General features: G+C 43.3%; 1 protein-coding gene and 1 long non-coding RNA gene across 2 annotated transcripts in view; both read left to right on the top strand.

Annotated features, from left to right (window-relative positions):
• Positions 1 to 16,790, top strand: part of LOC118378562 (calpain-1 catalytic subunit-like) — a 96,488-nt gene that overhangs the window by 57,535 nt on the left and 22,163 nt on the right. Inside the window, exons 11-12 of the mRNA XM_052477423.1 lie at positions 1,768 to 1,842; positions 9,268 to 9,428. Coding sequence (XP_052333383.1) covers positions 1,768 to 1,842; positions 9,268 to 9,428 — 236 coding nt within the window. The remainder of the gene's footprint in view (positions 1 to 1,767; positions 1,843 to 9,267; positions 9,429 to 16,790) is intronic.
• LOC127911307 (uncharacterized) lies at positions 312 to 858 on the top strand. Its single transcript, XR_008077837.1, has 3 exons — positions 312 to 381; positions 646 to 693; positions 777 to 858. It is a non-coding gene; the product is annotated as an uncharacterized LOC127911307 (long non-coding RNA).

The raw sequence follows: 16,790 nt of genomic DNA, 5'->3' as shown, positions 1-16,790 counted from the left end.
GGTCTCCATCTCAACCCTCTAAGTGGTCTCCATCTCAACACTCTAGGTGGTTTCCATCTCAACCCTCTAGGTGGTTTCCCTCTCAACCCTCTAGGTGGTCTCCCTCTCAACCCTCTAGGTGGTCTCCATCTCAACCCTCTAGGTGGTCTCCCTCTCAACCCTCTAGGTGGTCTCCATCTCAACCCTCTAGGTGGTCTCCATCTCAACCCTCTAGGTGGTCTCCATCTCAACCCTCTAGGTGGTCTCCATCTCAACCCTCTAGGTGGTCTCCTCTCTTCCCTCTAGGTGGTCTCCATCTCAACCCTCTAGGTGGTCTCCCTCTCAACCCTCTAGGTGGTCTCCCTCTCAACCCTCTAGGTGGTCTCCCTCTCAACCCTCTAGGTGGTCTCAGTTTCTTCCCAGTTTCCCTCTCAACCCTCCAGGTGGTCTCCATCTCAACCCTCTAGGTGGTCTCCTCTCAACCCTCTAGGTGGTCTCCCTCTCAACCCTCTAGGTGGTCTCCGTTTCTTCCCTTAGTTTCCTCTCAACCCTCTAGGTGGTCTCAGTTTCTTCCTTAGTTTCCCTCTCAACCCTCTAGGTGGTTTCCTCTCAACCCTCTAGGTGGTCTCCCTCTCAACCCTCTAGGTTCTCCTCTCAACCCTCTAGGTGGTCTCCCTCTCAACCCTCTAGGTGGTCTCCCTCTCAACCCTCTAGGTGGTCTCCATTTCTTCCCTTAGTTTCCCTCTCAACCCTCTAGGTGGTCTCCCTTTCTTCCAGTTTCCCTCTCAACCCTCTAGGTGGTCTCCCTCTCAACCCTCTAGGTGGTCTCCCTCTCAACCCTCTAGGTGGTCTCCCTCTCAACCATCTAGGTGGTCTCCCTCTCAACCCTTTAGGTGGTCTCCGTTTCTTCTCTTAGTTTCCATCTCACCCCTCTAGGTGGTCTCCGTTTCTTCTCTTAGTTTCCATCTCAACCCTCTAGGTGGTCTCCATCTCAACCCTCTAGGTGGTCTCCGTTTCTTCTCTTAGTTTCCATCTCAACCCTCTAGGTGGTCTCCGTTTCTTCCCTTAGTTTCCATCTCAACCCTCTAGGTGGTCTCCATCTCAACCCTCTAGGTGGTCTCTGTTTCTTCCTTAGTTTCCATCTCAACCCTCTAGGTGGTCTCCGTTTCTTCTCTTAGTTTCCATCTCAACCCTCTAGGTGGTCTCCGTTTCTTCCCTTAGTTTCCATCTCAACCCTCTAGGTGGTCTCCGTTTCTTCCCTTAGTTTCCCTCTTAACCCTCTAGGTGGTCTCCATTTCTTCCCTTAGTTTCCATCTCAACCCTCTAGGTGGTCTCCATCTCAACCCCTTAGGTGGTCTCCGTTTCTTATCTTAGTCTCCATCTCACCCTCTAGGTGGTCTCCGTTTCTTCCCTTTAGTTTCCATCTCAACCCTCTTTGGTCTCCGTTTCTTCTCTTAGTTTCCTCTCAACCCTCTAGGTGTCTCCGTTTCTTCCCTTAGTTTCCATCTCAACCCTCTAGGTAGTCTCCGTTTCTTCTCTTAGGTTTCCATCTCAACCCTCTAGGTGGTCTCCGTTTCTTCCCTTAGTTTCCATCTCAACCCTCTAGGTGGTCTCCGTTTCTTCTCTTAGTTTCCATCTCAACCCTCTAGGTGGTCTCAGTTTCTTCCCTTAGTTTCCAGCTCAACCCTCTAGGTGGTCTCCGTTTCTTCCCTTAGTGTCCATCTCAACCCTCTAGGTGGTCTCCGTTTCTTATTAGTGGTCTGTTCTTGTGTCCCTGTATGTGTCCAGTTCTCCTGAGTGGGATGAGTTGGATCCAACTGAGAGAGAGGACCTGCATCTACAGATGGAGGATGGAGAGTTCTGGTAGGACTGGGCTTCCTGTAATTTCATCAGATAGTCATAGTGCTGAGTGGGTTTACTGTAATTCAGCTTGTAATAGTGCTAAGTGGGCTTACTGTAATTCCATAATCTAGTCATAGTGCTGAGTGGGCTTACTGCAATTCCATCAGCTAGTAATAGTGCTGAGTGGGTTTACTGTAATTCCATCAGCTAGTAATATTGCTAAGTGGGCTTACTGTAATTCCATCATCTAGTAATAATGCTGAGTGGGCTTACTGTAATTCAATCAGGTAATAGTGCTGAGTGGGCTTACTGTAATTCCATCAGCTCGTCATAGTGCTGAGTGGGCTTACTGTAATTCCATCAGCTAGTCTAGTGCTGAGTGGGCTTACTGTAATTCCATCAGCTAGTAATAGTGCTGAGTGGGTTTACTGTAATTCCATCAGCTAGTCATATTGCTGAGTGGGTTTACTGTAATTCCATCATCTAGTAATAATGCTGAGTGGGCTTACTGTAATTCAATCAGCTAGTAATAGTGCTGAGTGGGCTTACTGTAATTCCATCAGCTAGTCATAGTGCTGAGTGGGCTTACTGTAATTCCATCAGCTAGTAATAGTGCTGAGTGGGTTTACTGTAATTTCAGCAGTCATAGTGCTAGTGGGCTTACTGTAATTCCATCAGCTAGTCATAGTGCTGAGTGGGCTTACTGTAATTCCATCAGCTAGTAATATTGCTAAGTGGGCTTACTGTAATTCCATCAGCTAGTAATAGTGCTGAGTGGGCTTACTGTAATTCCATCAGCTAGTCATAGTGCTGTGTGGGCTTACTGTAATTCCATCATCTAGTAATAGTGCTGAGTGGGTTTACTGTAATTCCATCAGCTAGTAATATTGCTAAGTTGGCTTACTGTAATTCCATCATCTAGTAATAATGCTGAGTGGGCTTACTGTAATTCAATCAGCTAGTAATAGTGCTAAGTGGGCTTACTGTAATTCCATCAGCTAGTCATAGTGCTGAGTGGGCTTACTGTAATTCCATCAGCTAGTAATAGTGCTGAGTGGGTTTACTGTAATTCAGCTTGTAATAGTGCTAAGTGGGCTTACTGTAATTCCATAATCTAGTCATAGTGCTGAGTGGGCTTACTGCAATTCCATCAGCTAGTAATAGTGCTGAGTGGGTTTACTGTAATTCCATCAGCTAGTAATATTGCTAAGTGGGCTTACTGTAATTCAATCAGCTAGTAATAGTGCTGAGTGGGCTTACTGTAATTCCATCAGCTAGTCATAGTGCTGAGTGGGCTTACTGTAATTCCATCAGCTAGTAATAGTGCTGAGTGGGTTTACTGTAATTCCATCAGCTAGTAATAGTGCTGAGTGGGTTTACTGTAATTCCATCAGCTAGTAATAGTGCTGAGTGACTCTCACAGTTCAAACCTGATATTTTAATCATGTTTTGGCCTCCATCGGGCTTCATCAGAAATAGGCAAACAGCTAATAACAATAATAATAATAATAATAATAATAATTTATTACATACACTACCGTTCAAAAGTTTGGGGTCACTTAGAAATATCCTTGTTTTTTAAAGAAAAACAACAAAAAAATATCATTAAATAACATCAAATTGATCAGAAATACAGTGTAGACATTGTTAATGTTGTAAATGACTATTGTAGCTGGAAACGGCTGATTTTTAATGGAATATCTACATAGGCGTACAGAGGCCCATTATCAGCAAACATCACTCCTGTGTTCCAATGGCACGTTGTGTTAGCTAATCCAAGTTTATACTTTTAAAAGGCTAATTGATCATTAGAAAATCCTTTTGTAATTATGTTAGCACAGCTGAAAACTGTTCTGATTAAAGAAGCAATAAAACAGTGTAGTTGTAGACTAGTTGAGTATCTGGAGCATCAGCATTTGTGGGTTCGATTACAGGCTCAAAGTGTCCAGAAACAAAGACCTTTCTTCTGAAACTTGTCTGTCTATTCTTGTTCTGAGAAATGGAAGGCTATTTCATGTGAGAAATTGCCAAGTAACTTAAGATCTCGTACAACGCTGTGTACTACTCCCTTCACAGAACAGCGCAAACTGTCTCTAACCAGAATAGAAAGAGGAGTGGGAGGCCCCGGTGCACAACTGAGCAAGAGGGCAAGTACATTAACAGTGTCTAGTTTGAGAAACAGATGCCTCACAAATCCTCAATTGTCAGCTTCATTAAATTGTACCCGCAAAACACCAGTCTCAACGTCAACAGTGAAGAGGCGACTCCGGGATGCTGGCCTTCTAGGCAGAGTTGCAAAGAAAAAGCCATATCTCAGACTGGCCAATAAAAAGAAAAGATTAAGATGGGCAGAAGAACACAGACACTAGACAGAGGAAGATTGGAAAAAAGTGTTATGAATCTAAGTTTGAGGTGTTCAGATCACAAAGAAGAACATTCGTGAGACGCAGAAAAAATTAAACGATGCTGGAGGAGTGTGATGGGAGATTTGTACAGGGATCTTGAAGAAGGAAGGATTTCACTCCATTTTGCAACGCCATACCCTGTGGACGGCACTTAATTGGAGCCAATTTCCTCCTACAACAGGACAATGACCCAAAGCACAGCTCCAAACTATGCAATAACTATTTAGGGAAAAAGAAGTCAGCTGGTATTCTGTCTTTAATGGAGCGGCCACCACAGTCATCTGCTAAATTACTAAAATATTAACAAATAAATAGAAATATAATCCTGGAAATCTACACAACATAGAGCTGGCTGGTTATACGATGTCCCGGCAGGATAGAACAGAGGCGTCTGGTAAGACAAGGGGTGGTGGACTATGTATTTTTGTAAATACCAGCTGGTGCACGATATGTAAGGAAGTCTCGAGCTGTTATTTTCAGCCCTTGGCAACACAGATGCTCGTTGGCGCGAGCGCGAGCAGTGTGGGTGCAATAATTGACTAACATGGATTTCTACATTTACTTTGCGATGCTCGCGACATGTCCGGTCTGGTCAGCATGTAAGACAGCATTGAATGAGCTGTATTCCGCCATGAGCAAACAAGAAAACACTCACCCAGAGGTGGTGCTACTAGTAGCCAAGGACTTTAATGCAGGGAAACTTAAATCCGTTTTATAATAATAATAATAATATATGCCATTTAGCTGACGCTTTTATCCAAAGCGACTTACAGTCTCATGTGTGCATACATTCTACGTATGGGTGGTCCCAGGAATCGAACCCACTACCCTGGCGTTACAAGCGCCATGCTCTACCAACTGAGCCACAGAAGGACCAAATTTATGTCAGCATGTGCAACCAGAGGGGGAAAAAATGCTGGACCACCTTTACACCACACACAGACCACCATAGCGCCTGTGCCCAAGAATACTAAGGTAACCTGCCTAAATGACAACCTACCCGTGACACTCACGCCTGTTGCCATGAAGTGCTGTGAAAGGCTGGTCATGGCTCACATCAACACCATCAACCCAGAAACGCTAGACCCACTCCAATTTGCATACCGCCACAACAGATCCACAACTGCCCTCAAAGCTCATCACTAAGCTAAGGACCCTGGGACTAAACACCTCCCTCTGCAACTGGATCCTGGACTTCCTGACTGGCCGCCCCCAGGTGGTAAGGGTTGGTAACAACACATCCGCCACGCTGATCCTCAACACGGGGGGCCCTCGGGTGCGTGCTCGGCCCCCTCCTGTACTCCCTGTTCACTCATGACTGTGCGGCCAGGCACGACTCCAACACCATCATTACATTTGCCGACGACCTATAGGGAGGAGGTCAGCGACCTGGCAGTGTGGTGCCAGGACAACAACCTCTCCCTCAACGATGAGACAGCCTATAGGGAGGTCAGAGACCTGGCAGTGTGGTGCCAGGACAACAACCTCTCCCTCAACGATGAGACAGCCTATAGGGAGGTCAGAGACCTGGTAGTGTGGTGCCAGGACAACAACCTCTCCCTCAACGATGAGACAGCCTATAGGGAGGTCAGAGACCTGGCAGTGTGGTGCCAGGACAAGAACCTCTCCCTCAGACGATGAGACAGCCTGTGGATAGGGAGGTCACGGGACCTGGTAGTGTGGTGCCAGGACAACAACCTCTCCCTCAACGATGAGACAGCCTATAGGGAGGTCAGAGACCTGGTAGTGTGGTGCCAGGACAAGAAGCTCCCTCAACGATGAGACAGCCTGGTATGGAGGTCAGAGCACCTGGTTAGTGTGGTGCCAGGACATCACAACCTCTCCCCTCAACATGAGAGCCTAAGGAATGAGGTCAAGACCTGGCAGTGTGGTGCCAGGACAACAACCTCTCCCTCAATGTGATCAAGACTAAGGAGATGATTGTGGACTACAGGAAAAAGAGGCCGAGCACGCCCCCATTCTTATCGACGGGGCTGTAGTGGAGCAGGTTGAGAGCTTCAAGTTCCTTGGTGTCCACATCACCAACAAACTAACATGGTCCAAACACACCAAGACAGTCGTGAAGAGGGAACGACAAAACCTATTCCCCCTCGGGAGACTGAAAAGATTTGGCATGGGTCCTCAGATCCTCAAAAGGTTCTACAGCTGCACCATCGAGAGCATCCTGACTGGTTGCATCACTGCCTGGTATGGCAACTGCTCAGCCTCCGACCGCAAGGCACTACAGAGGGTAGTGTGAACAGCCCAGTACATCACTGGGGCCAAGCTTCCTGTCATCCAGGACCTCTATACCAGGCGGTGTCAGAGGAGGGCCCTAAAAATGGTCAAAGACTCCAGCCACCCTAGTCATAGACTGTTCTCTCTGCTACCGCACGGCAAGCGGTACCGGAGCGCCAAGTCTAGGTCCAAGAGGCTTCTAAACAGCTTCTAACCCGAAGCCATGCGACTCCTGAACATCTAATCAAATGGCTAACCAGACTATTGGCATTGCCCCCCTCTCTCTTTACGCCACTGCTACTCTTTGTTGTTATTGTCACTTTAATAACTGTAGCTACATGTACATATTACCTCAACTAACCGGTGCCCCCGGCACATTGACTCTGTACCGGTACCCCCTGTATATAGCCTCCACATTGACTCTGTACCGGTACCCCCTGTATATAGCCTCCACATTGACTCTGTACCGGTACCCCCTGTATATAGCCTCCACATTGACTCTGTACCGGTACCCCCTGTATATAGCCTCCGCATTGACTCTGTACCGGTACCCCCTGTATATAGCCTCCACATTGACTCTGTACCGGTACCCCCTGTATATAGCCTCCACATTGACTCTGTACCGGTACCCCCTGTATATAGCCTCCGCATTGACTCTGTACCGGTACCCCCTGTATATAGCCTCCACATTGACTCTGTACCGGTACCCCCTGTATATAGCCTCCACACTGACTCTGTACCGGTACCCCCTGTATATAGCCTCCACATTGACTCTGTACTACCGGTACCCCTGTATATAGCCTCCACATTGACTCTGTACCGGTACCCCCTGTTTATAGCCTCCACACTGACTCTGTACCGGTACCCCTGTATATAGCCTCCACATTTACTCTGTACCGGTACCCCTTGTATATAGCCTCCACATTGACTCTGTACCAGTACCCCCTGTATATAGCCTCCACATTGACTCTGTACCGGTACCCCCTGTATATAGCCTCCACATTGACTCTGTACCGGTACCCCCTGTATATAGCCTCCACATTGACTCTGTACCGTAATACCCTGTATATAGCCTCCACATTGACTCTGTACCGGTACCCCCTGTATATAGCCTCCACATTTACTCTGTACCGGTACCCCCTGTATATAGCCTCCACATTGACTCTGTACCGGTACCCCCTGTATATAACCTCCACATTGACTCTGTACCGGTACCCCCTGTATATAGCCTCCACATTGACTCTGTACCGGTACCCCCTGTATATAGCCTCCACATTGACTCTGTACCGGTACCCCCTGTATATAGCCTCCACATTGACTCTGTACCGGTACCCCCTGTATATAGCCTCCACATTGACTAGGTACTGGTAGCCCCCTGTATATAGCCTCCACATTGACTCTGTACTGGTACCCCTGTATATAGCCTCCACATTGACTCTGTACCAGTACCCCCTGTATATAGCCTCCACATTGACTCTGTACCGGCACCCCCTGTATATAGCCTCCACATTGACTCTGTACCGGTACCCCCTGTATATAGCCTCCACATTGACTCTGTACCGGTACCCCCTGTATATAGCCTCCACATTGACTCTGTACCGGTGCCCCCTGTATATAGCCTCCACATTGACTCTGTACCGGTACCCCCTGTATATAGCCTCCACATTGACTCTGTACCGGTACCCCCTGTATATAGCCTCCACATTGACTCTGTACCGGTACCCCCTGTATATAGCCTCCACATTGACTCTGTACCGGTACCCCCTGTATATACCCTCCACATTGACTCTGTACCGGTACCCCCTGTATATAGCCTCCACATTGACTCTGTACCGGTACCCCCTGTATATAGCCTCCACATTGACTCTGTACCGGTACCCCCTGTTTATAGTCTCGCTATTGTTATTTTACTGCTGATCTTTAATTACTTGTTACTTTTATCTCTTATTCTTATTCATATTTTTTTGAAACTGCATTGTTGGTTAAGGGGCTTGTAAGTAAAGCATTTCACTGTAAGGTCTGCAACCTGTATTCTGCATTTTACTGTAAGTTTCTTGGCGTTCACATCAACATCAAACGTTGCATTCGGCTACACGTGACTAATAACACTAGATCTGGTGTTAGGATTATGTTGTGACTAATAACACTAGATCTGGTGTTAGGATTATGTTGTGACTAATAACACTAGATCTGGTGTTAGGATTATGTTGTGACTAATAACACTAGATCTGGTGTTAGGATTATGTTGTGACTAATAACACTAGATCTGGTGTTAGGATTATGTTGTGACTAATAACACTAGATCTGGTGTTAGGATTATGTTGTGACTAATAACACTAGATCTGGTGTTAGGATTATGTTGTGACTAATAACACTAGATCTGGTGTTAGGATTATGTTGTGACTAATAACACTAGATCTGGTGTTAGGATTATGTTGTGACTAATAACACTAGATCTGGTGTTAGGATTATGTTGTGACTAATAACACTAGATCTGGTGTTAGGATTATGTTGTGACTAATAACACTAGATCTGGTGTTAGGATTATGTTGTGACTAATAACACTAGATCTGGTGTTAGGATTATGTTGTGACTAATAACACTAGATCTGGTGTTAGGATTATGTTGTGACTAATAACATTAGAACTGGTGTTAGGATTATGTTGTGACTAATAACACTAGATCTGGTGTTAGGATTATGTTGTGACTAATAACACTAGATCTGGTGTTAGGATTATGTTGTGACTAATAACACTAGATCTGGTGTTAGGATTATGTTGTGACTATGTTATATTCCCTGTAGGATGGCGTTCCAGGAGTTCCTGAGGCAGTTTTCCCGTCTGGAGATCTGCAACCTGACGGCGGACGCTCTGAGTGAGGACGGCCTCAGCCACTGGAACACCATCAAGTTCCACGGCATGTGGAGACGGGGGAGTACCGCCGGGGGCTGCCGCAACCACCCCAGTGAGTCACACACAGTTGACTAGTACATATGTTTACATACCAGAACACATAGAGCATACCAGAACACATAGAACATACCAGAACACACAGAACATACCAGAATACATAGAACACACCAGAACACATAGAGCATACCAGAACACATAGAACATAACAGAACACATAGAACATACCAGAACATACCAGAACACATAGAACATACCAGAACACATAGAACATACCAGAACACATAGAACATACCAGAACACATAGAACATACCAGAACACATAGAACATACCAGAACACATAGAACATACCAGAACACATAGAACATACCAGAACACTTAGAATATACCAGAACACATAGAACATACCAGAACACATAGAACATACCAGAACACATAGAACATACCAGAACACGTAGAATATACCAGAACACATAGAACACACCAGAACACATAGAACATACCAGAACACATAGAACATACCAGAACACATAGAACATACCAGAACACGTAGAATATACCAGAACACATAGAACATACCAGAACACATAGAACATACCAGAACACATAGAACATACCAGAACACATAGAACATACCAGAACACATAGAACATACCAGAACACACAGAACATACCAGAACACATAGAACATACCAGAACACATAGAACATACCAGAACACATAGAACATACCAGAACACATAGAACATACCAGAACACTTAGAATATACCAGAACACATAGAACATACCAGAACACATAGAACATACCAGAACACATAGAACATACCAGAACACGTAGAATATACCAGAACACATAGAACACACCAGAACACATAGAACATACCAGAACACATAGAACATACCAGAACACATAGAACATACCAGAACACGTAGAATATACCAGAACACATAGAACATACCAGAACACATAGAACATACCAGAACACATAGAACATACCAGAACACATAGAACATACCAGAACACGTAGAATATACCAGAACACTTAGAATATACCAGAACACATAGAACATACCAGAACACATAGAACATACCAGAACACATAGAACATACCAGAACACGTAGAATATACCAGAACACATAGAACACACCAGAACACATAGAACATACCAGAACACATAGAACATACCAGAACACATAGAACATACCAGAACACGTAGAATATACCAGAACACATAGAACATACCAGAACACATAGAACATACCAGAACACATAGAACATACCAGAACACATAGAACATACCAGAACACATAGAACATACCAGAACACATAGAACATACCAGAACACGTAGAATATACCAGAACACATAGAACACACCAGAACACATAGAACATACCAGAACACATAGAACATACCAGAACACGTAGAATATACCAGAACACGTAGAACATACCAGAACACATAGAACATACCAGAACACATAGAACATACCAGAACACATAGAACATACCAGAACACATAGAACATACCAGAACACGTAGAATATACCAGAACACATAGAACATACCAGAACACATAGAACATACCAGAACACATAGAACATACCAGAACACATAGAACATACCAGAACACATAGAACATACCAGAACACATAGAACATACCAGAACACATAGAACATACCAGAACACGTAGAGCATACCATAACACGTAGAACATACCAGAACACGTAGAACATACCAGAACACATAGAACATACCAGATTCTACCTTATATAATGTTACTTACCCTACATTATTCATCTCATATGCATACGTATATACTGTACTGTGCATCATCGACTGCATCCTTATGTAATACATGTATCACTAGCCAATTTAACTATGCCACTTTGTCTACACACTCATCTCATATGTATATACTGTACTCGATACCATCTACTGTATGCTGCTCTGTACCATCACTCGTTCATATATCCTTATGTACATATTCTTTATCCCCTTACACTGTGTATAAGACAGTAGTTTTGGAATTGTTAGTTAGATTACTCGTTGGTTATCACTGCATTGTCGGAACTAGAACCACAAGCATTTCGCTACACTCGCATTAACATCTGCTAACCATGTGTATGTGACAAATAACATTTGATTTGATTTGGATTTGAATACATAGAACATACCAGAACACTTAGAACATACCAGAACACATAGAACATACCAGAACACATAGAACATACCAGAACACTTAGAACATACCAGAACACATAGAACATACCAGAACACATAGAACATACCAGAACACATAGAACATACCAGAACACATAGAACATACCAGAACACATATACCATACCAGAACACATAGAACATACCAGAACACATATACCATACCAGAACACATAGAACATACCAGAACACATAGAACATACCAGAACACATAGAACATACCATAACACATAGAACATACCAGAACACTGACTAGGTATCCCCCCTTTCCCTATCTTCTACTGTAAATCTCCTGTAAATATGCTAAGTGTTCTGGTATGTTATATGTGTTCTGGTATGTTCTATGTGTTCTGGTATGTTCTATGTGTTCTGGTATGTTCTATGTGTTCTGGTATGTTCTATGTTGTACAACTGAATGCATTCAACTGAAATGTGTTTTCCACATTTAACCCAACCCCTCTGAATCAGAGAATACCGGGGTAGCCGGGGGATGCAGGAAGGAACCACCCCAGTGAGTCAGATCACATACCAGAACACAGAATATATGTGTCCAGATTTCTCTATTGAGGCCTAAAGTCAAATGTAAGTGATTTGCTTATTGTTACAAAAGTACAGACTCCGAGCATCTAAATGTTATATATACCACTGTGGTTGGAGGAAACATGGGGAAGTCATGCTGCTTTAAAAGTTGATACATTAATCATCCCATTTAGGAGACAAGTTGAAGGAAATGCCCTTTTCACACCCCATAGAGAGAGAGCTCTTTGTTTAATTAAACCCATTCAGCATCAATCACACGCTCTTAAGCCTTAGCCCCACCCATCTCTTAAGCCTTAGCCCCACCCATCTCTTAAGCCTTAGCCCCACCCATCTCTTAAGCCTTAGCCGCACCCACACATCGAATCGCATGTGAGTCAGCATGGCATTGTCCTCCAGAAACGAGTCTCTCTGCTTTTAAACCCAGCTAAATTCAGGTGCCAGAAACAAGTCTCTCCTAGTTTTAAACACAGCTAAATTCAGGGCCAGAAAGTAGTCTCTCCTACTTTTAAACCCAGCTAAATTCAGGGCCAGAAAGTAGTCTCTCCTACTTTTAAACACAGCTAAATTCAGGGCCAGAAAGTAGTCTCTCCTACTTTTAAACACAGCTAAATTCAGGGCCAGAAAGTAGTCTCTCCTACTTTTAAACCCAGCTAAATTCAGGGCCAGAAAGTAGTCTCTCCTACTTTTAAACACAGCTAAATTCAGGGCCAGAAACTAGTCTCTCCTACTTTTAAACCCAGCTAAATTCAGGGCCAGAAAGTAGTCTCTGCTTTTAAACCCAGCTAAATTCAGGGCCAGAAAGTAGTCTCTCCTACTTTTAAACCCAGCTAAATTCAGGGCCAGAAACTAGTCTCTCCTACTTTTAAACCCAGCTAAATTCAGGGCCAGAAAGTAGTCTCTGCTTTTAAACCCAGCTAAATTCAGGGCAGCGATATTTTTAAGAGCTGTAGAAAAATCCACTGTAGCAAAGATCATCTACCTACTGACCAGGGAAAAGCCCATTCTGTTATAGACAGAAACCTGTGACATGACAGACCAATCAGGACTCACCACCCCATTATCTCAGCCAATCTTGACGAGCCGGAAAGCATCCTGTCTTTCTCCCTGTATAGCTCAGTGCTTTCTCCTTGGCTAAACTAGATTAATCAGTTAACATGTCTATTCATATAAACAGATCCCAGACCAGTTAAGGCACATGAAAGTTCACATGTTCAAGAAAGCATTTCGGTAATAAACAAAAAGCACATATTTTTTCTTTTCAAACGGCCCTCCTGTGAAGTAGTGTCCAACGCCTCGCATACTGTACCTAGTCACATTTATAGTCAATATAACACCATCCCAGACCATGAAGAACAGTTCAGATATGATGTTTAATAAATACTGTTATTTTTCTTTATTTTATTTCACCTTTTATTTAACCAGGTAGACACCAGATCACCTGTATTTAACCAGGTAGACCAGATCACCTTTATTTAACCAGGTAGACCAGATCACCTGTATTTAACCAGGTAGACCAGATCACCTTTATTTAACCAGGTAGACCAGATCACCTTTATTTAACCAGGTAGACCAGATCACCTTTATTTAACCAGGTAGACACCAGATCACCTTTATTTAACCAGGTAGACACCAGATCACCTTTATTTAACCAGGTAGACCAGATCACCTTTATTTAACCAGGTAGACCAGATCACCTTTATTTAACCAGGTAGACCAGATCACCTTTATTTAACCAGGTAGACCAGATCACCTTTATTTAACCAGGTAGACCAGATCACCTTTATTTAACCAGGTAGACCAGATCACCTTTATTTAACCAGGTAGACCAGATCACCTTTATTTAACCAGGTAGACATCAGATCACCTTTATTTAACCAGGTAGACCAGATCACCTTTATTTAACCAGGTAGACCAGATCACCTTTATTTAACCAGGTAGACACCAGATCACCTTTATTTAACCAGGTAGACCAGATGACCTTTATTTAACCAGGTAGACACCAGATCACCTTTATTTAACCAGGTCGATCAGATCACCTTTATTTAACCAGGTAGACCAGATCACCTTTATTTAACCAGGTAGACCAGATCACCTTTATTTAACCAGGTAGACCAGATCACCTTTATTTAACCAGGTAGACCAGATCACCTTTATTTAACCAGGTAGACCAGATCACCTTTATTTAACCAGGTAGACACCAGATCACCTTTTATTTAACCAGGTAGACCAGATCACCTTTATTTAACCAGGTAGACCAGATCACCTTTATTTAACCAGGTAGACCAGATCACCTTTATTTAACCAGGTAGACACCAGATCACCTTTATTTAACCAGGTAGACCAGATCACCTTTATTTAACCAGGTAGACCAGATCACCTTTATTTAACCAGGTAGACACCAGATCACCTTTATTTAACCAGGTAGACCAGATCACCTTTATTTAACCAGGTAGACCAGATCACCTTTATTTAACCAGGTAGACCAGATCACCTTTATTTAACCAGGTAGACCAGATCACCTTTATTTAACCAGGTAGACACCAGATCACCTTTATTTAACCAGGTAGACACCAGATCACCTTTATTTAACCAGGTAGACCAGATCACCTTTATTTAACCAGGTAGACCAGATCACCTTTATTTAACCAGGTAGACCAGATCACCTTTATTTAACCAGGTAGACCAGATCACCTTTATTTAACCAGGTAGACACCAGATCACCTTTATTTAACCAGGTAGACCAGATCACCTTTATTTAACCAGGTAGACACCAGATCACCTTTATTTAACCAGGTAGACCAGATCACCTTTATTTAACCAGGTAGACACCAGATCACCTTTATTTAACCAGGTAGACCAGATCACCTTTATTTAACCAGGTAGACCAGATCACCTTTATTTAACCAGGTAGACCAGATCACCTTTATTTAACCAGGTAGACCAGATCACCTTTATTTAACCAGGTAGACACCAGATCACCTTTATTTAACCAGGTAGACCAGATCACCTGTATTTAACCAGGTAGACCAGATCACCTTTATTTAACCAGGTAGATCAGATCACCTTTATTTAACCAGGTAGACCAGATCACCTTTATTTAACCAGGTAGATCAGATCACCTTTATTTAACCAGGTAGACCAGATCACCTTTATTTAACCAGGTAGACCAGATCACCTTTATTTAACCAGGTAGACACCAGATCACCGTTATTTAACCAGGTAGACACCAGATCACCTTTATTTAACCAGGTAGACCAGATCACCTTTATTTAACCAGGTAGACCAGATCACCTGTATTTAACCAGATCACCTTTATTTAACCAGGTAGACACCAGATCACCTTTATTTAACCAGGTAGACACCAGATCACCTTTATTTAACCAGGTAGATCAGATCACCTTTATTTAACCAGGTAGACCAGATCACCTTTATTTAACCAGGTAAACCAGATCACCTTTATTTAACCAGGTAGACCAGATCACCTTTATTTAACCAGGTAGACCAGATCACCTTTATTTAACCAGGTAGACACCAGATCACCTTTATTTAACCAGGTAGACCAGATCACCTTTATTTAACCAGGTAGACCAGTTGAGAACAAGTTCTCATTTACAACTGTGACCTGGCCAAGATGAAGCAAAGCAGTACGACACAAACAACACAGAGTTTACACGTGGAGTAAAACAAACATACAGTCAATAATACATTAGAAAAATATATTTACAATGTGTGCAAATGAGGTAGGATAAGAGAGGTAAGGCAATAAATAGGCCATAGTAGCGAAATAATTACAATTTAGAATTTAAACACTGGAGTGATAGATGTGCAGAAGGTGAATGTGTAAGTAGAGATACTGGAGTGATAGATGTGCAGAAGGTGAATGTGTAAGTAGAGATACTGGGGTGATGGATGTGCAGAAGGTGAATGTGTAAGTAGAGATACTGGAGTGATAGATGTGCAGAAGGTGAATGTGTAAGTAGAGATACTGGAGTGATAGATGTGCAGAAGGTGAATGTGTAAGTAGAGATACTGGAGTGATAGATGTGCAGAAGATGAATGTGTAAGTAGAGATACTGGGGTGACAGATGTGCAGAAGGTGAATGTGTAAGTAGAGATACTGGGGTGATAGATGTGCAGAAGGTGAATGTGTAAGTAGAGATACTGGGGTGATAGATGTGCAGAAGGTGAATGTGTAAGTAGAGATACTGGAGTGATGGATGTGCAGAATGTGAATGTGCAAGTAGAGATACTGGGGTGATGGATGTGCAGAAGATGAATGTGTAAGTAGAGATACTGGGGTGATGGATGTGCAGAAGGTGAATGTGTAAGTAGAGATACTGGAGTGATAGATGTGCAGAAGATGAATGTGTAAGTAGAGATACTGGAGTGATAGATGTGCAGAAGGTGAATGTGTAAGTAGAGATACTGGGGTGATAGATGTGCAGAAGATGAATGTGCAAGTAGAGATACTGGGGTGATGGATGTGCAGAAGATGAATGTGTAAGTAGAGATACTGGGGTGATGGATGTGCAGAAGGTGAATGTGTAAGTAGAGATACTGGGGTGATGGATGTGCAGAAGGTGAATGTGTAAGTAGAGATACTGGAGTGATAGATGTGCAGAAGGTGAATGTGTAAGTAGAGATACTGGAGTGAT

This window comes from Oncorhynchus keta, chromosome 24 (assembly GCF_023373465.1).
Source record: "Oncorhynchus keta strain PuntledgeMale-10-30-2019 chromosome 24, Oket_V2, whole genome shotgun sequence".
In the NCBI taxonomy this organism is placed as follows: domain Eukaryota; kingdom Metazoa; phylum Chordata; class Actinopteri; order Salmoniformes; family Salmonidae; genus Oncorhynchus; species Oncorhynchus keta.
This window is presented reverse-complemented; position numbering and strand designations above follow the sequence as displayed.